Source organism: Scyliorhinus canicula, chromosome 12 (genome assembly GCF_902713615.1).
Source record: "Scyliorhinus canicula chromosome 12, sScyCan1.1, whole genome shotgun sequence".
In the NCBI taxonomy this organism is placed as follows: Eukaryota; Metazoa; Chordata; class Chondrichthyes; order Carcharhiniformes; family Scyliorhinidae; genus Scyliorhinus; species Scyliorhinus canicula.
This window is the reverse complement of record NC_052157.1, coordinates 138,784,766-138,810,731: the sequence shown is the minus strand read 5'-3', so window position 1 is coordinate 138,810,731 and position 25,966 is coordinate 138,784,766. Positions and strand designations below refer to the sequence as shown.

At 44.0% G+C, this 25,966-nt stretch overlaps 1 protein-coding gene across 1 annotated transcript in view; it reads left to right on the top strand.

The window, feature by feature from the left end:
- Window positions 1–1,071: 1,071 nt before the first annotated feature.
- The window catches only part of acaca (acetyl-CoA carboxylase alpha), a 324,414-nt gene continuing 299,519 nt past the window's right edge, over window positions 1,072–25,966 (top strand). The window contains exons 1-6 of the mRNA XM_038814269.1: window positions 1,072–1,264; window positions 5,264–5,539; window positions 21,047–21,179; window positions 22,957–23,095; window positions 23,839–23,948; window positions 24,164–24,245. Coding sequence (XP_038670197.1) covers window positions 5,307–5,539; window positions 21,047–21,179; window positions 22,957–23,095; window positions 23,839–23,948; window positions 24,164–24,245 — 697 coding nt within the window. The 5' untranslated portion in view covers window positions 1,072–1,264; window positions 5,264–5,306. The remainder of the gene's footprint in view (window positions 1,265–5,263; window positions 5,540–21,046; window positions 21,180–22,956; window positions 23,096–23,838; window positions 23,949–24,163; window positions 24,246–25,966) is intronic.

Sequence of the window (25,966 nt, the reverse complement as noted above, 5' to 3'; positions counted from 1 at the left end):
TGACTTAAATTGATTAAGAAAAAATTGGTGAGTGAGAAATTGGAAATTACATTATTGGATTACGTGTCAAATTTCAGGGAATGATTAAATAGAGCAGGTGAATTGGCTAGACAACATTTCAAAGTTGCACAAAACGGGTAGCGGACAATAAATCCAAAGTTCGTAGTTTTGCCAGTGGAGATAAAGTTTTAGTGTTGTTACCAGTGGTAGGTGAACCTTTAAAAGCAAGGTTTTGTGGACCATATCAAATTGAAAGGAAATTAAGTGAGGTGAATTATGTGGTTAAAACACTAGATAGAAGGAAGACTCACCGAGTGTGTCATGTGAATATGCTTAAAATGTACTTTGAAAGGGAAGGAGAGAAAAAGGAGGTTTTAATGATTCTAACTCAAAGTGACGAACCAAATCCAGATGACTGTGAATTTGACATACCTCAAATTAATTATAAAATGAGGATGTTCTTAAAAATTGGGAAATATTGTTGAGTTACCTTCCAGAGGAAAAACGGACTGATGTGAAAGTTATAGATATCACATGGGCAAGTTTGTAGAGATAAATTGGCAAGTATTAAAATGGCTATACATGATGTAGATGTGGGAAATGCTGTACCAAACAACATCCATACAGACTTAACCCTTTAAAATTGGCACAGGTTAACAAAGAGATTGAGTGTATGCTTAAAAATGGCATAACCTTGCCAATGTTCTCTCTCCCCTTGCCCACGCGCTCTCCTTGCCCAGCCCCAATCTCCTCTTCCCCAGGCTCTCTCAATCCTTACCAACCCTCTCTCACCCCTTGCCCATGCTCTCTCACCCCTTGCCCATCTCCCCTCGCCCCTTGCCCATCTCCCCATGCCCATCCTCTCGCCCCTCGCCCATCCCCCCTCGGCCCAGCCCCTCTCCCCCTCTCCTCCCCCGCCTTCTATGGTTCGATTGTGACGTGCCGCCGTCTCCAACCGGCTCGCTCCCCATTGGTCGCGCCCCTCCGCGCGGCGGCCGGGTGGAACCGCCAGCAGCCAATGAGGCGGGCGCGGGGGCCAGGCAGGGGGAGGGGTCAGGGGCGAATGACCGGCAGTAACCTCCAATCACGCCACCGGCTGCTTACACTGCTGTCACCGAAGGAACCGACCCGTCCTCCCGGCTCACCTCAACAGCAGGAGGAAAGCAGGCGGCCCTGTGCCAGTGTGTGTGTGCGCGGGTACAGAGCCTCGCCGGCAACTCAGTGCCGCAATCAAGATAAGCTGGAGAAATAAATCCTCAGCCGGGTGAGTAGAGGCTTTGGCTCCGGAGCCTCCTGCCAGGGGGCCGCCTGCAGCATCCGAAGCCTTTAACTTACTCGGGGTTGGCCGAGTCGGTGCAGGAAGCAGGGCTGACGGTGCACAAGACAGATCGATGGCGGTGTCCTCGCTTTAATGATTGGGATGTGCCAGGGGCCTGGAGGCGTGAGACATTGGCGCTGCTCCTCTGGGTTATTAAATTGCACCATCGAATCCAGCTCCCAGGGGGGGGGGGGGGGGGACGGACGGACGGATGGATGTGCTCCAGAACAGAGGGAGGCCAAGACTCACAGAGTGAGAGGGCGAGGCTTGAGGACAGGCAGCTTCCTGATCCTGGAGCTGAGCACATTGTCTCTGGATGTCAGTTAAAATCTCCACCCAGATGTCTAAACCTGAGGTCTCCCTGTTCGGAGACCAGGGCGAGTTCTGCAACCATGTGTTCATTGCAAATGTTTAAAAAAAAATGTTGTTCACTCCATTCTTAAAGTTACAAAACCAACGCGCAGAGCGGCCAGGGCAAGCTCTTGGTTGCTCCAAAAACCATTCAAATTGAATCCAGGGCACGGTCTCCACAAGCGACATACAAGATTCAAACTGACAAGAAACGACACTGTACCTAATCTTGGGCTTGGGTAATTTTAAGAATGGAGATCTTGGAATCCCTACAGTGCAGAAGGGGGCCATTCAGGCCATCAAGTCTGCACTGACCCTCTGAAAGAGCATCTAATCGAGGCCCAATCCCCTATCTTGCAACTCCTCATAGGTGCAATTTAGCATATCCAATCCACATAACCTGCACATCTTTGGACTGTGGGAGGAAACCCATGCAGACACAGGGAGAACGTGCAAACTCCACAGACTGAGGTCTGAATTGAACCCGGGCCCCTAGTGTTGTGAGGCAGCAGTGCTAGCCACCGCCCCAAGGCATGTGTTACTTAAAAGCACGTGTTACTTAAAACAACTAATGATATTGATGAATTCTCAAGGTGTTACCTGCACCTGGCCCAGACACAGGAGGTGCAGTGTTGTTGCAACTCAGCCAGGTGGTTGTTGCCTTAATTTCTATCAGCTTAGCTGCTTACCTATTACAAAATGATACTGGATGCATGCACTTGCTGTACTGGGCTGCATTATGGAGTTCAGCATTATTCCCAGGAAAGGTGGGTCAGTATTGGGGGACTGTACCTACAAAGATTTTAATTCCTGAGCAGCAGTCAGTAGAATGAGCCTGACCAGATAATTTGCACACAACCAGCATTGTTGTGATTATCTCGCTACCAGCCATGATGTATCTGTTTAATCATACATAATTTGTGTTTAAATGTGACCGTGGGAAAATTTTCTGCCTAGGCAGTACAATTTTTCGACATTGCTACCAGCCAAATGTATGTGTCACCATGGCAGCAGTAATTAATGTAAATGTTCTTAAGTTTCTCATCCCATTTTAAATGTTTCAATCTCTTGTGCAGTACTCCACTCCTTTTCTGAAAGCATTGATTCACTCAACAAGGAACATTGCCACATTAAGCATTTTTAAACCTAATTCTTGTGGCCTTTCGGGGAGATTTCCTCCAGGGAGGCACTATAGCAATCAGTGGACCCAAAAGAGTTGGCCATTTGTGATGTCCCCACCATTGCCTTGTCTCGCATGAGTACAGACTAAGGTCCTTCCTTGCCTTTGTGATTCAGAGATGGTAAATACACCTTTTGAAAAATCAAGCCTTGCAAACACACGCTTCCAAATTCCATCAAACTGATTTTGCAGCAACTAATTGACTTGACAAAAACACCTTGTATTTATATGTCACCTTTACGGTGGAGTAACACATCAGGGTTATTTCTTGTGTAAGAAAAACAGCGCCAAGCTGAAGAGTGAGAGATACGATCAAAAGCTTTATTGCAAACACTCAGTCACCAGTTAATTTTGGGCAGGGTAACACTTCCAAACAATATTTTCTGTGTAAATATGAGCTGTGAATTTTAGTAGATTGTTGATGTGGGGAGAGGGCAGTATGTAAGTATTAGCACTCACAGGATATTTGATGGAGTGGAAACCCAGGAAGATTTTTTTATTTGTCCCCTGCCTCTTCCAGGGACGCTGAGGCCAATTATATTGAGATTAGATTTCAAACAGACTTAATTTTACTGAGGGAAGTCTTGAGATTTAAGAAAGGTAATAAAAACACATGGTGATGTTTTTGAAAAACTGAAAACACTGGCCCAGCAGGCCAGGCCCTGGCAGTGTGTACAGAGAGGGGAAGGTAGGGATCATATTCCCAAGTCAAGAACCAGTTTTGGCGATACGTGACGGACCTGAAACGTCATCCCTGCTCTCTTGTCTCTGCAGATGTTGCCTGATTTGCTGAACGTTTCCAGTATTTGTATTCTTGGAATTTCAGCTCTTGTTTGTGATAGAACAGTTCTGTCCAATATCTTTCTTCTGAAAATGAAATGGTTTGATGCAATGGCGGTGAGCTTTATATAGTTCAGTATAACATGCACCTGGGATCGGGGCCATTTTATAGATGGTTGCCATATAATAGAGCTTAATATCACAAGTATTGAGGTCCTCAGAGACTGTTCTGTTTCTTTTGTTGTGGAAACATAATTCCTTCCTCACCAGTCCTGTAGCATATCAAAGTAACACCTGGGAAGATTTACGGGCAGCACAGTGGGCTAGTGGTTAGCACAGTTGCCTCACGACGCTGAGGTCCCAGGTTCAATCCCGGCTCTGGGTCACTGTCCGTGTGGCGTTTGCACATTCGCCCCATGTCTGCGTGGGTTTCACCCCCACAACCCAAAAATGTGCAGGGTAGGTGGGTTGGCCATTCTAAATTGCCCCTTAATTGGAAAAAATAATTGGGTAATCTAAATTTGAAAAAAAAAAGGAAAACAAAAACATCTGGGAAGATTTGAACCTGTATAGACATATTTTGCATTTCTCTCTATTTTTGTGTCTCGACAGAGCACATCAGTAGGAGCAGAAAATGACTCTGAATCACAAATCTCTCTCAGTTCTTTGTTCCCCAGATCTACAAGTGGCTTCAACCAACTCTTCAAGAATGATTCCAGATTGCTGCCCCCACCCCCCCGCCTCCAATTTTGCTGAAAGTATGACTCTCTGCTGGATCTGGTTCACTTCACTGCAACCCTCCCACCTCTGCAATGTATAGCTTCTATCCCTGCCCTGGTTTGTCTGCTGCTGAAACCCTCACTCATGCCTTTACCACCTCCAGATATGAATCTTGGAATACACTCCAGCTTTGCCTCTCATCTTCCATAAACTTCAGCTCACCGAAGTCACTTCTGCCTGTATTGTAACCTGCGCCATGCCACTCACCAGTCACCCCTTTCTTCCTAATCTGCTTTGGTTCCCAGTCCCCAAAAGTCTCAAACGTTAAAATGATCACTTTTGTGCTTAAATCCCTTCATGGCCTTGTCACTTCCTTTATCGGTAGAACCTCCCAAAACCCGGCACTCCTGCCCCATCCCCAGACTGTTCATCTTCCAATTGTCTTGCTTGCAATGCTCCCCTCTTCACTCCACCTTTGTTGAATATCTCGGTGTCCTCATCCATTACTCTGCAATTCCCTCCCGAGCCCTTTTTCTTCCTTTATTAAAAACATGCTTTCGACACCCACCTCTTTCAGAAATCGTTTTGTTCACGCCTCCTATCTCCACCTTTAGGATAAGTCTGTTTTTGCTCGTTTATGCCTTGGGACATCTTTCTACATTGAGGATGCTGTAAAGATCCAAGTCTTTGTTGCTGTAGCCGAAGATCCATGGTTGATTAGTAGAAGTTGCATAATTGGATACTCTATACATTCCAGCAAATCTGATTTGCAGAAGGACAGAATGATGGAAAGATCGGATGGCCAAAGTTTCTTGCTTGAGTCTCATTTTGCAATAAATAGACCGTCACTGTTAGTGTCTTGGGTTGTCCCAAAACTTATTTCTCTTGGTAACTTTTCTGTTTTTTTGATTCAGGCTCTGGTTACTTTCTCTGTCGTGCTGATTGTCTGGAGCAGCAATGTCGGATCAGGATCCAGCAACCAAGCTTCCTGAGCTGCAGCCAACCAGCCTGCATTCCAAGTTCATCATCGGTTCTGTGTCTGAGGACAACTCGGAGGATGAGATTGGGATGAACAGCAGCAAATCAGATATTTTGGAAGACAAGGAGCGATCGCTATCACCCTCATCTGTAAACTCTGACAGCTTGTCTGACCTGGGTCTGGGCCATGATGGTATTGCTCTGCAGATGAGGTAATGTCAGGCTGACTATTAATCTTGCTGTTTTTATGAAATTCCTTGCTCCATTTTGATCTTGAAAATGGTCTTGTGTCGCTGTGTCTTGCCTATCTTGCCTATGCTGTCAGAGATGGGTACGGTAATCATGGTTTTGGGAGTTTTGAGCTTGGTGCCCCCCTCGCCCTGTGCTGAGTTATAAACTTTTAAAATAAATTTAGAGTACCCAATTCTTTTATTTTTCAATTAAGGGGCAAGTTAGCATGGCTGATTCACCTATTCTGCACATCTTTTTGGGTTGTGGGGGCGAGACCCACGCAGACACACGGAGAATGTGCAGACTCCACACGGACAGTGACCAGGGCCGGGATTGAACCTGGGTCCTTGGTGCCGTGAGGCAGCAGTGCTAACCACTGCATCACCGCGCTGCCCAAAGGCAGCAGTGCTAACCTGTGTGCCACTGTACCGCCCTTTACTTCAGCCAGTGTTGATCGAATGGCCCTAGGTTAGAGAAGGGGGAGTTTGGGCTCATTCTCCTCATTGGAATTTGCATGAGCGTGTGTGCGCATAATTGCAGGCAAGTGCATAAATTAAAATAAACTTTGTTTGGGCTCAGCTTGATGCCTCCGAATAGACTGCTGGCACTCATTTTCCGTGCTGCATCACCACTTGAATGAAATACCAGAGGCTGCAGCCATCATTGAACTGGTTTAAGAGTTTCACTATATTCGGGAGGAAAGTAGGCAAGTTGGCAAGGCAATGGGCGGTGCAGTGTTAGGAGTGGGATGTGTGTAGTAGGAAGTAAAATTACTGGAAACGTGAAGTACATAAGAATAAATGATAATGTTCTGTACCTAAACTCTCTAATTAAAGTTATACATTGTGACAGTTTACTGTGTTCCTTGGGAGGGATCCAGGAAATGTATGCAGGGGTCTTTTTTATCTTGTATGAATTGTGCTACATTCCTTTACTGAGCTGTTCAGAGCAGAATGGTTAATAGCAATGCAACAAATTGCCTACAATAAAGTCTGTGTCAGATCCTAGACTGAGAATGGGAAGAAAACATAAATTACATGAGGGGAAGGATCACCCATTTATTTCCTGTTATATCATGTTACCATTGAATTAAATAACACAAAAGGAGGCTGTTTAGTCCATTGTGCCTCTGTTGGCTCTTTAGTAGAGATATTCAGTTAATCCAACTCCTCTGCTCTTCCTCATAGCCCTGTTATTTTTTTTCCTTCAAGTATGTAACCTTGTACCACTGGAAACAATTTTTCCTTACTTCCTTTATCAAAAGCATTAATGATTTTGAACACCACTATAACCTCCTCTGAGGAGAACAGCTCTGTTTCTCCAATCCCTCCACATAACTGAAGTCCATCATCCCTGATATCATTCTAGTAAATCCCCCACTTCTGCACCTATTCTTAGGTGATGTCTGTCCAAAGGTTTGGTGACCCAAAATGAGCACTTGAGGTCTAACCAGTGTTTTATGGAGGTTTAACTTGGTTTTGTAATCTATTCCAATGCTAATCAAGACCAGGATTCTATCAACTACTTTATGAGCCTTTTCAACTTGTCCAGCTACTTTCAAGGTTTATACTTATCCAGACCCCTCTGTTCCTGCTTTAATCCGCATTAAAAATTTAGTTCACATTGAGCCTCATTGTTCCCGCCATAATGTATTGCATCACACCTCTCAAAGTTACATTTAATCCGTCATGTACAGACCCATTTTAGCAGTCCGTTCATGTCCTCCTAAAATCTGTTACTATCCTCATTGTATCTTCTACAATCTTTGAAATTATGCTCTGTATACCCAAATCCAGGTCATTAATATGTATCAAAAAGTGTAGTGGCCCTAATACTCACCCCTGGAACGAACGCTATTGTGTACTTTTCTTGAATCTTAAAAAAAAATTGATCCCAGGACACGCTTCTTTCCGTTCTTTAACACATTTTATATCCATGCTGCCCTGTCTGTTTTATCTCTTGGGCTTTAATCTTGATAACATGGCTATTGCGTTTCTTTATCAAATGCTTTTTGAAAGTCTATATATGTAACATTAACTTCACTACCCTAATAATCCCTCTCCATAACTCCATCAAAGAGCTTGATTGAGTTATTGTTACCAGACATGGTAGGATGGTTTTCCCTTTTTTGCGCATTCATGCACACATGTACCAAGTGCAACAATTCATTGTCACATTTACTTCTATCGCGGTAAGTTGTGAAGCATCGCAGCACGTGTTTGCTTTTGGGTTCGTTGAAGAAATAGAGGTTAAAGGTTTTTGAAGGCTGATTCGTAGTGACTTACTGCTTGCATCAGTACAGTCGTGCTGCAGCCAAACCCTGTCACAAAAACCTGCTTTTTGTTCTTCAAATAATTAGGTAAAAGGCCAGCCCAGGTTCTGTGTCTCCTGATCAATTTTTAGGAAGGTATTGTTCTTTTACTGGTCTGGACCTGTTTCTCCTTCTGCTGCATTTCCAAAGATGTGTCTTGTTAAATGTCCCTTATCAAAAATCTGATTTTCTGTCATGTGACCATAGTATCTGTTTTCGCTGTCCTGACAAATGGTCTCTGACAACCTTGCCATTGACGCACAGTACTGTTAAAGTTTCACCCATATCTTTGTGATAAATTTCCCCACCCATTCTTTGGAATTTTCCTCTGAAGCTGAGAAGCCTGCACTATGAACAAGTTTCCTTAATTATTTAGATAATGACATCCGTTAAACCATAGGAAAGATTGATTGATTAGCTTATTGTCACGAGATGCAGTGTAAAGTATTATTCTGCTTACAGTCCTGGCAGATCACTCCACACATAAATACACAGAACATACTATAGTTTTTTTCAATAAATTTAGGGTGCCCAATTCTTTTTTTTTCCAATTAAGGGGCAATTTAGCGTGGCCAATTCAACTGTCCTGCACAGTTTTTTTGGTTGTGGGGTTGAGACCCACGCAGACACGGGGCGAATGTGCAAACTCCACACGGACAGTGACCCGGGGTCAGGATCGAAACCGGGATCCTCGGTGCTGTGAGGCAGCAGTGCTAATCACTATGCCAACCTGCTGCCACGAACATACTATAATAATTATAGAACATACTATAGTAACGGTTATAAAAGTTTGGGAAGAGGATCTGCAGGGGAGAGCTCACAGAATTGCCACGCTCCGGTGGCATCTTGGAAAACTTTCTTTTATATTTTAAAATCCAGCTGCAGCGTGTTTTTTTTGCCACATTTGAATGACTCGTCCACACATGCAGGCAGTGTAGGTCCATGATTATTCAGAGAAGAAGAAAAATGTCACGTGACCTCTCAAACTCCATTTAAAAAAAAGTGTCCATTCTCCATGCAGATTTAAGGTGAATTTTAAAATTTTTTTTTCCAATTAAGGGGCAATTTAGCGTGGCCAATCCATCTGCCCTCAACATCTTTGGGTTGTGGGGGTGAGACCCACGCAGACATGCGGTGAGACCCACACAAACTCAACACGGACAGTGACTTGGGGCCATAATCTAACCCGGGTCCTCGGTGCCGTGAGGCAGCAATGCTAACCACTGTGCTGCCTAATTTATTTTGAATAACTCCTCGAGGCCAAATTTCATGAGTGGTATTGAGCAGGCACATTTTTCCCTTGAACAAATTCATGCTGAGTTTCATTTATTAACTCATACTTTTCTAAATGCAGATTCATTTGGTCTCTAGAAATGGCCTCACTCTGAGCTTTAGGCTGATTAGCCTGTGTTTTCTGGCTTATCTGAATTTCTCTATTTTTACAAAATGAAAGTGTAACATTTCCAAGCGTCGCAGTTTTCTGGCACCACCATCCTATTCAAGGGGCAATGGAAGTGTGTGGCTGGAGCATCTACAGTTTCCATCTTTACTACCCATAATTATCTTGGATATATTCCACCTGGACCAGATGAGGATTACCAACTTCTAAGCACATCCTTTTCATTTATTCTTCTCCTCTAGTATCATTACTGCCTTCTCCCTTCAGGTTACTTTGCCAGCAACCTGTTTTCTTGTGAAGACAAATGCAAGTTACTCGTTTAGTATCTCCGACATGCCATCTGCCTCCACAAGATGTCTTGTTTGGTCCCTAATTGCTCCCATCTTTCCTCAAACACATAATTAATAAGGTAGTTTATAATATGCTTTTGTGCACCCTTTCTTATGTTGGTCCCTAAGAGTCCCTTACTCTTTCTTGTTCTCTTTATTTTCTTATTTTTATTTCCTCTGTACTTTTTATGTTCAGCAGAGGGCATGGCTAAGATATTACTTTGCATCTGTCTTCACTAGCGATGATAGTCATTTCTTATAATATAATTGTTTAATTGTCATATGTCATAATTCTATGATAAGCCTTCTTTTACTGTTTCATTTATATCTTTAGTTATCCAAGGATCATAAAATTGTTGCAGTGCAGCAAGAGGCCATTTGGCCCATCGTGTCTGAACCGACCCTCTGAAAGAGCACCCCACCTAGGCCCAATCCCTCACCCTATCCCTGCAACCCCACCTAATGTTAATTTATCATGGCCATTCCACCTAATCTGTACATCTTTGGACTGTGGGAGGAAACCGGACAACCCGGAGGAAACACAGGAAGAAAGTGCAAACTCCACACAGACAATCACCCGAGGTTGGAATCGAATCCAGATCCCTGGGGCTGTGAGGCAGCAGTGCTAACCGCTGTGCCTCCCTAGCTTCACATGATCTTACTCCTCCTGGGAATGTGTCTACTCTGTACTGATCCACCTCCTCTTTAAAGGTCTCCCATTGGTAATTTACTATTTTGCCTACGACCTTTTGATTCCAACCCATCTGGGCAGGGTCCCATTCCTGTGGCTTGTAGTTACTCCTCCAGTTAAGTATGTTTGAACTTGACTGCACCAGTTGGATCAATAAGTTAGATGTGCTGCAATGATGACCTGTCTCTGACTAGCCAGTTCTGTAACACGCAACCTTTGGTTCTGACCTGAGTTTGCTTTTAACAGTAACCAGCCAAGGTTATTTCAGGCCAAGTCTAATCTTTGCTTCAGACCATCTGTTCTGAATTGTGATGCAATGTCTGATCATCCTATCTGTCTCGCAAAGCTCCAAATAACCCTGGAGGTTTGTTGAACTCTGATGTAACTGAAGAGCATTCTGTGTCATAACCCCGAACCACTTTATTAAAAAGGAGGACATGGTTTGAATCTGTACAAATCTATGAACCACTTTTTCAAGGGACCAGTGCACCCTCTGCTGACACCAGTCAATTTGAATTTGAAGCCATATTTGTTTTTGCCAACTTCTTTTGCTAACTTTCTTCTCACCTTTTGTAAATACAATAGAATCCCTTTGAGTCTGCACCAGCCCTGGGAAAGAGCATGCTACTTAAGTCAACACCTCCACCGTAGCCCTGCAACCCAGTAATCCTACCTGACCTTTTGGACACGTAAGGGGCAATTTAGCATGGCCAATCCACCTAACCTGCACATCTTTGGACTGTGGGAGGAAACCGGAACACCTGGAGGAGACCCACGCAGACACTGGGAGAACGTGCAAACTCCACACAGATAGTCACCCGAGGCTGGAATTGAACCCGGGTCCCTGGAGTTGTGAAGCAGCAGTGCTAACCACTGTGCCACCCTATGATTTCTAGGATTTCTATGATTCAATCTGAGGTGCTGGTTCTCTCCTGCAGTGCCTTGTCTTCGTTACTTTTTTCTTCGTAAATCTTGACAATGAGTGTCCACATGCTGTCCAAGACGTTTATAACAGCCCTAATTGCAATATATACTTGAGTAAAAATTGAGTTTCTAAGACTAAATTTGTAGCCAAGAAGTAGGAAGTTGACTTTTAGTCCTGAGTTGCTAACTGTTCCCTCCCCAACCGCAAAACGAGCTGAAAGGTATTTTAAATTTTTATTTTGATATAAATAACCTCCATGGAGATGCGCATTCATTTGTGTATCATAAATACATCAAATTTATCAAATCCATCAAAAACGAAAGCAATTTATACAACTTGTAGTTTTTCTTTCTCGACCAGTTGTCTTCATTAACACACTTTTTCTCTCCAGCTTCGCTCGCCATCTTACTGGCTGCAATGTCAAGATTCATGGGAGTCTCCTCCATGTTCGCAATGCAGACCAATCCATGTTCACCTTTTGGTCAATTTTTGATTCTAAATTGCTGAAACATGATGAGCCGGCCATCAAGTTCTGCAGGGAGACGCAGTGAAAACACGGTCTTCTGCCGCAGTACAAAACTGTGTTTCTCTTTGCAAACCTGGTACACCATCCAGGGCTGGCTTTGAAACACAATAATAATCTTTATTGTCACAAGTAGGTGTCCATTAACACTGCAATGAAGTTACTGTGAAAATCCCCCAGTCGCCACATTCCGGCGCCTGTTCGGGTACACGGAGGGAGAATTCAGAATGTCCAATTCACCGAACAGCATGTCTTTCGGGACTTGTAGGAGGAAACTGGAGCACCCGGACCAAACCCACGCAGACACTGGGAGAACGTGCAGACTTTGCACAGACAGTAACCCAAGCCGTGAATCGAACCTGGGACCCTGGTGCGGTGAAACAAAAGTGCTAACAAGCCGTCCACATGCAGTACCTAATTTTCTTTTCAGGGTGAAAATTTGGATTGATCATTGAGAAACTGAGTCCGTTCTAGCGGATTTTCGACAACTTATTTAGCAACTTCATTTCCAACTGTTGCATATGCTAGACTTTTTTCTGTTTGCACATTTACTCTTAGTCATCTGCCTAATCTGTGGGAAGAGCTTTCCCCCAATACTCTTCTCCAATATCTTCGATTTTCTGGACAAATATGTGTCTGCAGTAAGTATCTGCAGTTCCTCCTTGATGCCATTTAAAAAAATATATATGTTTTTATTTTTTCCAATTGAGGGGCAATTTAGCATGGCCAATCCACCTATCCTGCACATCTTTGGGCTGTGAGACCTACGCAGACATGGGGAGAATGTGCAGGCGCCAACCTTGATGCCACGTTGCAGTATTGGAGGGTGGTGTTGGCAGGGATGCAGCAAGTACGAGTGAGGCCTTGCCAGCACATGTTGACAAGCGCAGATGTGAGGGTCTGAACAGCTACTCTTGACAATGTGATATTCCATGGTTCTCCCCCAATGAGTAGGTTTGCACCAGGGTGAATTTGACTTTGGAGGCGAGCAGGCGATAAGTGCAGAGAATTTGGATTTTAGGAGATTGCTGACATATATACAAGATATATGAAAATGGCACTTTTGATGAAACTACCTCATTACTGCACTGAAATTACAGCTAGGTTCTGCATCTGAGCTTGTGGAATGGGGCTTGTATTTGTATCAGAAAGGCAAGGTGATATTTATGCAGGCTACTGATGCAGGAGCTTTGGCAATTCAAATTATGTTAGAAATGAGCAGTGATCCAACAGTAGGTAGCGAAAAATGGTGTTGCACAAAAAAGGTTATCTGTTCAATGTACCCTCTCAAAGAGCCTTGAATCTATTTGTTGCCTTTGGCACTCTGTTGTGTCTGTCCTGGTGAAATACAGTGTCTCTGTCTGGAGAGCAGTTGCGTTCTATCACCTGAGCAGATTATCTTCCAGGAAGACGCCCTCTTCCTATCTTATCAGACGAGAAGCGGGCACATAGCTGAAGACGGGCAATAGGTTACAACACTTGAAGGAGATACAGAAATGAAGGAGATACAGAAATGGGTGTATTTTTAAAAATATATAGCATAAGAATTAAAAAGCTGTTGGGAATAGGACTGTGTATTAAGGGTAGCTCATTTGTTTCATTGGGCCCACTGTAATTTTGTTAGCTACGGTCCACAGTGAAATGTTTTATCTAGATCTTTGCTGAATAAAATCAAATTCAAGATTCTGCATCCTTATTCTGGATTTCTCCCAAGTGACAAATTATGTTAAACCCATCCCCCCAAACATACACGTGTTACTCCAATTCTAAGCTGTCCCAGCATTATTTTGAATGCCTCAGTCACTTTCTCGACAAGAGATGTAACCTCCAAAGAGCCTTGAACCTATTTGTTGCCTCTCTAATTCAGAATGTCCAATTCGCCTAACAAGCACATCTTTTGGGACTTGTGGGAGGAAACCGGAGCGCCCGGAGGAAACCCATGCAGGCACGGGGAGATCGTGCAGACTCCGCACAGACAGTGACCAAGCTGGGGATCGAATCCGGGTCCCTGGTGCTGTGGAGCAACTATGCTAACCACTGTGCTACCATGCTGTCCATGTGCGTGTTGGTTCCATTGGGATGTCTATTTGTGCAGGGGAAAATAAAACAGCAGACCTAATTGAACAAGCGGATCTTTCCTTTCAGACAGGGTAGTTTGTCAGTCAGCACGTTTGGAGTTTGTCAATATAGTTCTTGGTGAGAAAAAGATGACTTCAAAGCATTTCTCACGTGTAGTAGTTTACAGGAGAAGCTCTTCTCGACCAGTTTACTGCAATAGTCAATGGCCAGAACTTTTTGGCTGTTCGTACCGGCTGGATCTTCCGGTCCTGCCGATGCTTCACCCTCAGCTATGTGTTTCCTGCTAAGAACGCTTTGCGGAACAGCTGTGCAGTGTTAATAACGAATGGGTTCAATGGACTCCGTGCCATCTGCTGAAAGCACACACAATGTAAGTAGGGTTAGGATTTTGGTTATGGTGTGATATGTTGCACAGCACTTTTTGATATCTGCGGTCAAGACTCTCACTAGAATAATACCATATTGGTTTATGATGCATACACCACACTGTTAATGCCGTTGTGAAAATAATCAGGGAAGAATTTCATGATCTACAGGTTTCTAATATTGCTCTGCAAAATTCAACGCAGAAGTTTAAATTATGAAACATTTTTGTAGTCATTTATTTTCCTACGATTTGTCTGGTAGTTGGTCTAGGAGTTACTCCATATTTTAATACTATTGCTACAAAGAGAAGGGAAGCAGACAGTCTAGGAACATTATCATAACTGCACTTGTCAGTTGTGTTTCCATTAGTTGTATTGCTTTTACATTTTAATATATTTTTCTGGATTTTTAGTTTTGTTTTCACTTGGCAAAATAGGCCCACTGGTGATGTCTCCCCCCCTCCGCTGCCTCCTCCCCCCTCCGCCGCCTCCTCCCCCCTCCGCCGCCTCCTCCCCCCTCCGCCGCCTCCTCCCCCCTCCGCCGCCTCCTCCCCCCTCCGCCGCCTCCTCCCCCCTCCGCCGCCTGGTTTGCCTATCTGTTTTTGTTTCTTTCAGTTTTTCTCCCTCCCCCTCGCTTCCCTGCCTCTCTTTAGTGGTGTGCTTCCCTGGAATAGTAGTGATAGGGCAGGCAACTGGATTTTGCCAATTTGGGAACTTCCGATTGCAGGCGTGATGGGGAAAATAAGTAGTGGTTAATTGCTGGAGTGCACATTTACTGAGTTGATCATTCTCCGCGATCTCACTGATGTGGTGTGTGAGACTCCATTGTAAGAGTCTGCTGGCTGTAGCACAGCTGAGTCTGATCCTGATACAGCCAATGTCCAGCAAGGAAGCGATTGGGATCAGAAACTGACTTTTCCCAAGGATGCGGACACTAACTATCATGCCATTACTACTGCCCTAGTTGAGAATCGATAAGGCAGTTCAGACCTGGGTCCTTTTTGGTCTGGATGTCAGTATTGCGTTCTGGAGGAGCAAAGGTTGCATCCTGAAGCCCTGGACTGGTTTTAGAGCCCGGTAATGATTCAGCCATGGCTTATGTGAAATGGTATTCCTTCATGGTGAGTCTGTGGCACAGGTGTTTCTATTGTGCTTAGAGTGGGCTATGGCATGAAGAATAAATAAAAGGTGTAAGCTTGTGAGTGTTGCTTAGCAATTGGGGCTTTTAAAGGTTGAGAGGCTTTTTAGCGAGCTAATCTGATTGCAGTTGAAGATGGGTAGTGAGCGAGAAGGCTGCTCACTCAGCTCTGTGAGAAGCAGTTTAAAGGCTAGCGAGGGAACATTTCTCTCAGCTTTGAGGGAAGGAAAGCCGAGACATGGTGAAGACATCAAGTGCAGAGATCTGAAGAGCAGCTAGTTAAGGAATCTAGAGAAATGAAGAGAGATTTCTAAGAAGTGGAGTTGAAGGTACCAGAACCGAGTTCTGTTCAGTAAAGATGGTCTGAGATGTCAGAAAGATATTTTTCAGTGATTTTCAGGTTTGTGAGATTTTACTACAGCCTGTGGAAATGAATTGAGATAATGATGGAAATGTGTGGCTGGATCTCGGAGTTTGTGTCAAGCAGTCAAGACAAAGGAAACCTAAAAGGGGTCAGTGTAAAATCCTAGACTGGATTTGCTGGTAAAAGACCAGCGGAAGCTTTGTTTAAGAATGTTGTTTGGAAAACCTGTCTGGATTTTGGAATACAAACCACTAAGGGAGATGAGAGAAGATTTTCTCACCTTCTCTAGAGTGGAATTTGGAAACTCTCCTGTGACAATCATTTGGGGGATTTGGAGGAAACCTCTACAAACTAGTGGGTTCAGAGTGGAGTGCGTGTGTTTGACCACAGTCGTCAAGTATGCTTAAAAGGGACATTGGGTTAACTAGACCATTTGCAGATTATGATGAATTAAGTAATCCATGCTGTCCCTAAAATTTGTGTGCAATTGTTGAGGTGGGGGGGTGGGCGAGTACAGATGTATTGTATCATAATCCAATTTTTCCATATTTAATAAACGTTTTATCCTTGTTGCCAAAATAAATTAGCGGTCCTGTGAATCTCTGTTCACGTTTTATAAAAATAAAATACAAGTCACACTGTTTTGTGCTAGGGTTCTATTGTAGCATCTTCCTAACCAGTTAGAACAGCAAATGGAATTGTAACACTTCTGACCAGGCTAATGCAATACTGCAAGAAAAGGACCTATGGTGGTGGATATGGTAAGTGTCTATATTGGGTGGGAGGTGAGAGTTTGAGCTTAGTAGAGCCCTGTTTGTGCTGTTTCTCCAGCTCCTACTGGGACTTTGCAGATTTAAAAAAAAGTATCCAATTATTTTTTTCCTAAACCACCTACCCTGCACATCTTTGGGTTGTGGGGGCGAAACCCACTCAAACACGGGGAGAATGTGCAAACTGCACGGACAGTGACCCAGAGCCGGGTTCGAACCTGGGACCTTGGTGCCATGAGGCTGCAGTGCTAACCTCTGCACTACCGTGCTGCCCTGGGGACTTTGCAGATTAACACAAAACAGCATGTGTACACCTGAGTCTGAATGGATTACTCTGACAATAAATGCCAATGGAATTAAAGCTGTGCACCTGCGATGCAGTGTGAATATCAGCTTTTGGGCATGAGCGGGCTTGCTGCCCACATCTTTGTCCTGTGCTGAGCCCCCAAATCTCTCTTTTGGGGCTTTCCTCATTGATGTTCACTGGCGTCCAATCCTTACCTTCATCTACACAGTCTGCATCATTCTCTAGATTCCTGTCCCCTGGTCCTGTGACTCGGAACCCCTGTGCAATCTTGCTCTTCATCTTTGGGCAGAGTCTTCAGCCAGGGCAACCTAATTCTTGAACTCTCACCTGAGCCCCACACTCTCCTTGCCTTCTAACCACTTCTCAAAATCCATGCATCCCATTAAGCTTTCAGTCATTCTCTTAACTCCCTCACAATTGTTCAGCATCCATTTCGTTTCTTCTCTGAAGCATTTTATAGAATCATAGAATTTACAGTGAATAAGGAGGCCATTTGGCCCATCGAGTCTGCACCGGCCCTTACAAAGAGCACCCTACTCAAGTCCACGTATCTACCCTATCCCCGTAACCCCAACTTAACCTTTTTGGACACTAAGGGCAATTTAGCATGGCCAATCCACCTAACCTGCACATATTTGGACTGTGGGAGGAAACTGGAGGAAACCCACGCAGACACTGGGAGAACATGCAGACTCTGCACAGGCAGTGACCCATCCGGGAATTGAACCTAGAACCCTGGAGCTGTGAAGCAACTGTGCTAACCACAATGCTACCGTGCTGCCCTTTAAAAATGTTTTAAATCTTTAGAATTTTTAAAATGTAAAGATTTTAAAAACTTTTCTCGCATTAAAGAAATGAAGTACATGTTCAAGTTGAAGCTGTTGTACCATGAGTTTAGAATGCAATGCTCTCCTCCACTTCCTCACTGTTATTCTTGCAGTGTAATAGTTTATTTCCCCTGTCTATTCCATCCAGAGAAATTACTAGTCTGACCCACTTGCTGGTTTGTACTGCGGGTGCATTAGTTTTAAACTGGGACAAATCCAGGGACCTGCTTGAGGGTGGGGAATTTGTAATAGCATAAAGTAAGTCTCCAGTATAGCTTGTCAGTTGGTTTGCACTCATTTTAATGTGTGCACTGTTTTATTTTTTTGTTGCAGGGGTGAGGGTCTGGGAGGACTGGGTCTTTTACATGTGAGCACCGCGACATTTTTTGTCAGTGCTATATAATTCATTTCAGCATCAACAGCCTCACTCAGCTCTAATAAGACTGCAATAGACTGCGTCATCATGCTCAGCGGTAGCTAATTCCTGTGTGAGTACGAGTATGCATGAGAGCAGAGGATATGCATTGCTTATTGTGATAGGACTGCTTCCAGGCATACGTTCAGTGCAAGGGGGCTCTCTCGGCAAGAAGATAATCACTGCAGAATGTCGAGCTGCAACTAGTGAAATCTGCACAATTTTTCTGCTGAGTGGGAGCCTCACTAATCATGGAGGATACTGGAGATGAGAGCCAGAGAATGATGTACTACTTGCTGCGGAGGTTAGTAGCAGGTGATGTTGTGAACTCAAAATGTGAAGTGCAAGTCTGCCTGTTGCCTAATGAATGAAGTCCTAATTCTTGTAGGAGATTGTGTGGCTATTACTGCCAGTTTAAGTTTACCAGTAAGTGGGGCTGTGTCCCCAGTATGTTAGATCTCTGCAGCACTCAGTCTACAGTTAACAAAGTACCAAGGATGCAGTGCCTCCCGATCAATCAATTGTTTCTCAATTGATCAGTAATGTGTTTTAAACAAAAATGCACCTTTCTCCGCTTCTCCTGATGACACTTGTCTCCTTTTAGGATCTTGATCTAATGGCCGTACTACATGTAAGAAACTAGGAGCAAAATGTCAGCAGACTATTTGACTGCAGAAGGCAGCCCAGTTGAGACCAGTATTCCTGTCAATATGATGTCTGCCGAGCAGGCACTTTCCAGTCATGATCACAGAGTAGCAATTTGGAATGGCAATCTTCACTGATTTATTATTCCTCTTCTTAACTTAGTTATTTGAGTTAATTGCGGCACCCTTGCTGCAACACTGATTTAAGATCAGCTAACGTAACACAGAGCAGTGGTTGTATTTGGCTCTTTTCTGTTTCGCAATGCCATACTAGGTGATGAAGTTGACCACATTGGCATGAAGGGGCGAGTCAGTGTCTTTATTCCAATGTGGGCAGCTCATTTTTTTCAATTGATCCCTTAGTTTTTTTTCCAAGGGGTACAGTCACCTAGCAGCAAAGGACTTGTTTGGTTAAATTGAGACTGACCTGGAAAACACGTGTGTGGGGTACTCACAATTGGGCTCAGTCGTGATGCATTCTCATTTGAACAACATGTGTCGATTCAGTAATGAGATAAAAGCAAAATTCTGCAGATGCAGGAAATATGACGAAATACCCAGAAAATACTTCAGAAGAAGAGTCATATCGACTTGAAACCTTTTAACTTTGCTTCTGTCTTCACGGATACTGCCAGAACTTCTGAATTTTTCCAGCACTTTATTTGTGTCTAGGCATTGTCCATGCATTCACAGGCTATTACATTCAGAGTGATAACCTGAGTGTGGCCCTGGCGGGCTCCACACCAGCATGAACTTTAGGAGAGGAAATCTTCAGGGAAGGAAATATTTGCCACAATTTCAATATTTGCAAAAGCACAGTAATTGTTACAAGGAAAATCCTGGGTTTTTTTTTGGAAATATTTTTATTCTCCTTTTTCACATTTTTTCTCCCGAATTTACACCCACCAACAACAAACAATAATCAACAACAAATATATCAAACCCCATAACAATAACAATGATCCCATCCTCCCACCAACCCCCAAACATCAGCCCACATGTTAACATAAACAAATGACAAAAAAGGAATCTGGGATTACCCATAGCCATCTTTAATATACACAGACCCCCTGCCCCCCCCAACCAACCCACCCACCCATCACCCCAACTAATGTTCGATGTTACCCAGTTCTTGAAAGTGCATAATAAATAATGCCCATGACTTGTAGAACCCCACCGAGCTTCCCCTCCGTTCGAACCTAACCTTCTCAAGGGTCAAGTATTCGAACAGGTCCCCCCCCGCCACGCCTGGGCACAGGGTGGAGAGGCTGCTCTCCATCCCAGCAGGATCCGCCTTTGGGCGATCAACGAGGCGAAGGCTATGATATCTGCCTCCGCACCCGTTTCCACCTCTGGCTGGTCCGACACCCAGAATATGGCCTCCCGGGGACCCGGGTCTAATTTCACACGCACCACCTTGGAAATTACCCTAAACACCACCTTCCAGTACTCCCCAAGCTTTGGACAGGCCCAAAACATATGAACGTGATTAGCGGGGCCCCATCCCCGCAACGTTCACACACCTCCTTCAAAGAATCGGCTCATCCTCACCCTCGTGAGGTGTGCTCTGTACACCACCTTTAGCTGTATCAGCCCCAACCTCGCACACGAGGTCGAGGCATTCACTCTCCGGAGCAACGCACACCAGACTCCCTCCTCTAACCTCTCCAAGGAAAATCCTGTTTGAACCAATATTTTTCTTTGTACTTTTCAAATTGATTTCCTACCAAGATGGTAATCTGTAAAATTGCTGTTTGTTGCATTTTGTGCAGACATTTTGCAGAACAACTATTTGCAGAGTGATTGAATGAAGCAAAGGCTCAAAGTCTTAGTCCTGGGGAATCCCGCCAACCCAATTATATACAAATGAAGCAAGATGGAATTGCACTGTCATTTATTTAAGAAATATCCTCAAAGCACTTGTTTTTTGTTTATCACTGCATTCTTAAATGTCGCTATCTGGGTGCCAAGCCATCGATCAGGTAATATTTCCTCATACTCCTGAGTGCTGTAGTTGCTGATGTTTTGCTGGCACAGAAGCACCCACTCAAAAGTAACCACTATTTGCACGTGAGTCTTGATGGTGAGTTGACAAGCTGCTTCACCTGGGGCCATCTTATAGCTCAATGTCCACACATGCACTTCCAGCAGAAGCCTTACCTATCAGATATATAGGGCTCTTAGAAACACAGATCATGCCCATTCTGGCTCTGGCGCCAGTGCAACCTTCTCAGCTGGAGCTATCACTTCTAGCCCCCTTTTTCTGACCTTCATTGACACTTGATTTAATTCTTTTTTTTCCCCAAATGCTTGCCAGCTTCTTTCAAACAAAAGTTAGTCTCAGCTGCATTAGCTGAACAGTGCCAACCAGTTAACTGAAAATTGTTCCTTTTCTACGCAGGCCAAGCATGTCAGGATTGCACTTGATGAGACAAGGAAGGGACAGGAAGAAGTTTGAGCTGCAGAGAGATTTCACTGTTGCATCACCAGCTGAGTTTGTAACTCGTTTTGGAGGCAATAAAGTTATTGAAAAGGTAAGCAAATATCTTGAAAGAGGTAGGCTTGTTTTTTTTACCCCCCATTTGGTCAGGCAATTTGCTCTTGTCGAATTGCAGAAACAGCTCCAAGAAGCGCTCTTTGACTAAATGAAACAGGCAGTAGTTATGAACAGTTATTTTTCAGACTGGAGGAAGATATACGGTGATTGGTACTTGGGTCACTGCTTTTTTTGATGTACATTAACAATCTAGACTTGGGAGTACAGGGCACAATTTCAAAAATTGCAGCCAATGCAAAACCTGGAAGCATTGCGAATTGTGAGGCAGATAGACTTCAATAGAACACAGGCTGGTGGAATGAGCAGATATGTGGCAGATGAGATTTAATAGAAGTGCGAAGTGATCCATTTTGGTAGGAAGACCGAGGTGAGATAATGGAAAATAAAGGCTACAATTCTAAAGGGGGAGGTGCAGAAACAGAGGGACCTATTGCAAAATTTGTTGAAGGTGATGGGGTAAGTTGAGAAAGTGGTTAAAATTACATATGGAATCCTGGGCTTTGTAATAGATGCATAGAGTATAAAAACAAGAAAATTATGGTGAACCTTTATAAAACACTGGTCAGGCCTCATCTGGAGTATTGGGTCCAAATCTGGGTCCTTCACGCTTGAGAAAAATGCAAAGGCTTTAAGGACGGTGCAGAAAAGATGCAGGAGAATGATTTCAGGAATGAGGGACTTCAGTTCCCTGGATAAACTGGAGAAGCTAGCGAAGAGGAAGCCGAGACAAGGGGTGGTCAAAGTCATTAGTGCCCTCGACAGATTAGTGAGACAAAAACTGATCCCATTGGCAGAGGGTCAGGAAATTGGGGGATACGGATTTTAAATGATTGGCAAAAGAGCAAAAGGCGACATAAGTTAGGAATTGGGATGCGCTGCCTGAAAGGCTGTTGGAGGCACATTGGGCTATGGCTCTCAAAAGGGAATTGGATAATTTATCTGAAGAAAAAATAATGCAGGGCTGCAGGTCAAGGACCTGAGAGTGGGGCTATCTAAATTGCACGTGCCGAAAGCTGGAATGGACTCGACGGGCTGAATGGCTTCTGTGCTGCAATCATTCTATGATTCTATTCTTTGCTACGGTTGCTCATCCATTGTGCTAACCTGATCAGTGGGAATGAAACAGTGCCTGCTCTGCCAATTAAATTTAGAATGCCCAATTTCTTTTTACAATTAAGGGGCAATTTAGCGTGGCCAATCACCTATCTTGCACATCTTTGGGTTGTGGGGGTGAGACCCATTCAAACATGGCAGAATGTGCAAATTCCACACGGACAATGACCTGGGACTGGGATCGAACCCGGGTCCTCAGCGCCGTGAGGCAGTTCTAAGTACTGTGCCACAGTGCCGCCCTTTAACACCTCTAAACAGCCAGAATTTCAAAACTCAAGATAATATTCCAACTTCAAAGACCAGTGTGCTTCATAAAATGTTGATTTTTTGGTGTCTAAATTTATCTTTTTATGATCTTCATTTAGTCCATTTTGCAGCTAGATAACTTTCTTTTTAAAAAAATAAATCCAGAGTACCCAATTCTTTTTTTTTTCAAGTAAGGGGCAATTTAGCGGGGCCAATCCACCTAACCTGCACACCTTTGGGTTGTGGGGTGAAACCCATGCCAACACGGAGAATGTGCAAACTCCACACGTGGCCATGATCGAATTTGGGTCCTCAGCATTGTGAGGCAGCAGTGCTAACCACTGTGACACCGTGCCTCCCAGCTAGATAACTTTCTGGACTGTTTTGTCCAACAGGTTCTGATTGCCAACAATGGGATTGCAGCAGTGAAGTGCATGAGGTCCATACGACGCTGGTCTTATGAAATGTTCAGGAATGAGCGTGCAATACGCTTTGTTGTCATGGTAACTCCAGAAGACTTGAAAGCTAATGCAGGTCAGTTATCTACAACAAAAACCTACATTTATATGACACAGTTAGCATATTAGATCGTCCTATACAGACGAGACATAAGGTTTAATTCCTTGTCTGTGCTGATTCTATAAAAGTTGTAAATGAAATTGTTAATGGAGTTGGATAGCGAAAATAAAAGAGAATTCGCAGCACCGGTGTAGGTAATTTGGCTAACAGGTCTGTGTTGCTCTTTCACACAAGCCTCCTCCCACTTTATTTTCATCAACTCTACATTTCAACCATATCATCTTGTGATTCTACTCCAGCCTGCTATTTAGTTAACCTCTGTTGGAATAAAATATGCATATGCAAGTTCGTGAGCTTCACTGCTTTGGTTCTCACACAATGAATGGCCAGTTGGGAAATCGACAGTGGAATGGTGCCCATACAACTTTACACCTAACCAGAGTCCGAGGAAAGGGGGCGTAATTGAGGAGTGGTTAGTCAGTTCAGAATATAGTGATCAGGATGGTATGCTGCTGCCGGTCTCGGACGTCATGCACAGTTAAGTGCTGCAAAACATGAGAAGAAACCGATCAACAATCCTTTTAAAAAGACTCTGTTTGTTGTTCACATTACCTTTAGGCCACTTCCCTTATCCAGTACTGTTCTTTTGGCATCGCTAACATCTTGCGGTGAATTCAGATCGTGACTCTGTGCCTCTGATCTTTGAATGTTATCACCAATGACAGCTTGTTATCTGAAATGTTACTTTTGCTTTGCAGAATACATTAAAATGGCAGACCACTATGTCCCAGTACCTGGAGGTCCAAATAATAATAACTATGCAAATGTTGAGCTGATACTGGACATAGCAAAGCGGATCCCAGTCCAGGTACTGTTAGAAAAATTACGCTTCTTGTTACTTTGTTGAAAACTGACAAACCTGCAATAAGGTCAGCCACAATTGTAGACTGTTTGTAGGTCTGTCATTGGGTTTATCCCTGCAGCTCCAGTTGTTTCCACCTTGGTACTTTGCTTTATAAAAAGTTTATAGTCAATGATGTAAAAAGAATGTATATAGATGTGTGATATCTCTTCCATTTTCAGGCGGTATGGGCAGGCTGGGGCCATGCCTCTGAAAATCCCAAACTACCGGAACTACTTCACAAACATGGCATTGCTTTCATGGGTAAGAAATGTTTGTTCTGACCAAGTGGAACACACTCCGTCTCTGATTAAGGGACATTGCTCTTGTATAGCATCAGTATGTCAAGTGTTTTACAGCCAATGTTATTTGCAGGTAAATATGGCTGCAGAGAAAATTCTACAACTGTAAATGACCAGTTAACCTGTTTTGGTTGAGGGATGAAAGTTGGCAGGACAACAAAACTGTCTGCTCTTTTTCAAGAAAGTACCATGGTACTTTTATGTGTCCACTCAAAAAGGAGCTTGGATTATGATTTCATCTGCAAGATGGCACCTCCAACAGTGGAGCTCACTGTCCTTACTGAAATGGCAACTTGTATTACATAACGGAGTGGAACATGAACCTGCAAATTTCTGATTCAGAAGTGAGTGGTTCTAACCTTTTAGTCTTTAATTCTTTCTTTAGTATTTAATACCAACATTACTCCACCCATACGCCGGAATGTTCCATTATTTGCTCAGAGTACCGGCTGAGGCGAGAAAACTGGCATACAGTTTGCAAACAGGGGCTGGTTTAGCTCACTGCGCTAAATATCGGGCAGCACAGTAGCATGGTGGTTAGCATAAATGCTTCACAGCTCCAGGGTCCCAGGTTCGGTTCCCGGCTGGGTCACTGTCTGTGCGGAGTCTGCATGTCCTCCCCATGTGTGCGTGGGTTTCCTCCGGGTGCTCCGGTTTCCTCCCACAGTCCAAAGATGTGCGGGTTAGGTGGATTGGCCATGATAAATTGCCCGTAGTGTCCTAAAAAGTAAGGTTAGGGTGGGGGGGGTTGTTGGGTTACGGGTGGATACGTGGGTTTGAGTAGGGTGATCATTGCTCGACACAACATCGAGGGCCGAAGGGCCTGTTCTGTGCTGTACTGTTCTATGTTCTATATCTGGCTTTTAAAGCAGACCAAGCAGGCCAGCAGCACGGTTCGATTCCCGTACCAGCCTCCCCGGACAGGCGCCGGAATGTGGCGACTAGGGGCTTTTCACAGTAACTTCATTGAAGCCTACTCATGACAATAAGCGATTTTCATTTCATTTTCAAACTGCACAGCTGGCTTTCCTTGGCACATTTTGCAGCACTCTGTGCTGAATAATTCTCTTGGCATGGCTCACGCCATCACGATGGTGGGGCCTAATGGAGACGGCAACGTGGAGAGCCCTGGTGCAAAATCGAGACATTTTGTCTTGTGTTCCATCACATCTTAGTCATTCAATTTCCCTTGCTCTCGAACCTATCTCTGACCTACTATTTTGCCCCAACTGCCCCTCCGCCCCTCTTTGTACAGCATAAAACCCAACACATTTCTACTTCTGCCCAGTTCCCGAGAAAAGTCCGATGGACTTGAAACATTAACTCAGTTTCTCACGCAACGGATGCTGCCTGACCTGCTTGAGTTTTTCCAGCATTTTCCGTTTTTATTTCAGATTGCCAGCATTTGCAATATTTTTCTTTTTATTATACAAGTGTTACAACTGCCATTCATGGCTAAGTTGATGCCACACGTCAGGACTAGAGCACAAAAATCAAGGCTGACACCCAGTGCAGTATTGATGGAGTGCAGCACCTTTGGAGGTGTCTTCTTTCAGATGAGAGGTTAAACGGAGGTCCCATCTGCTTGCTCGAGTGGATGTAAAAGATTCCATGACACTATTCGGAAGAAGCCAGGGAATTTATCCTCAGTATCCTGATCAATATTCATCCTTCAATCAACAT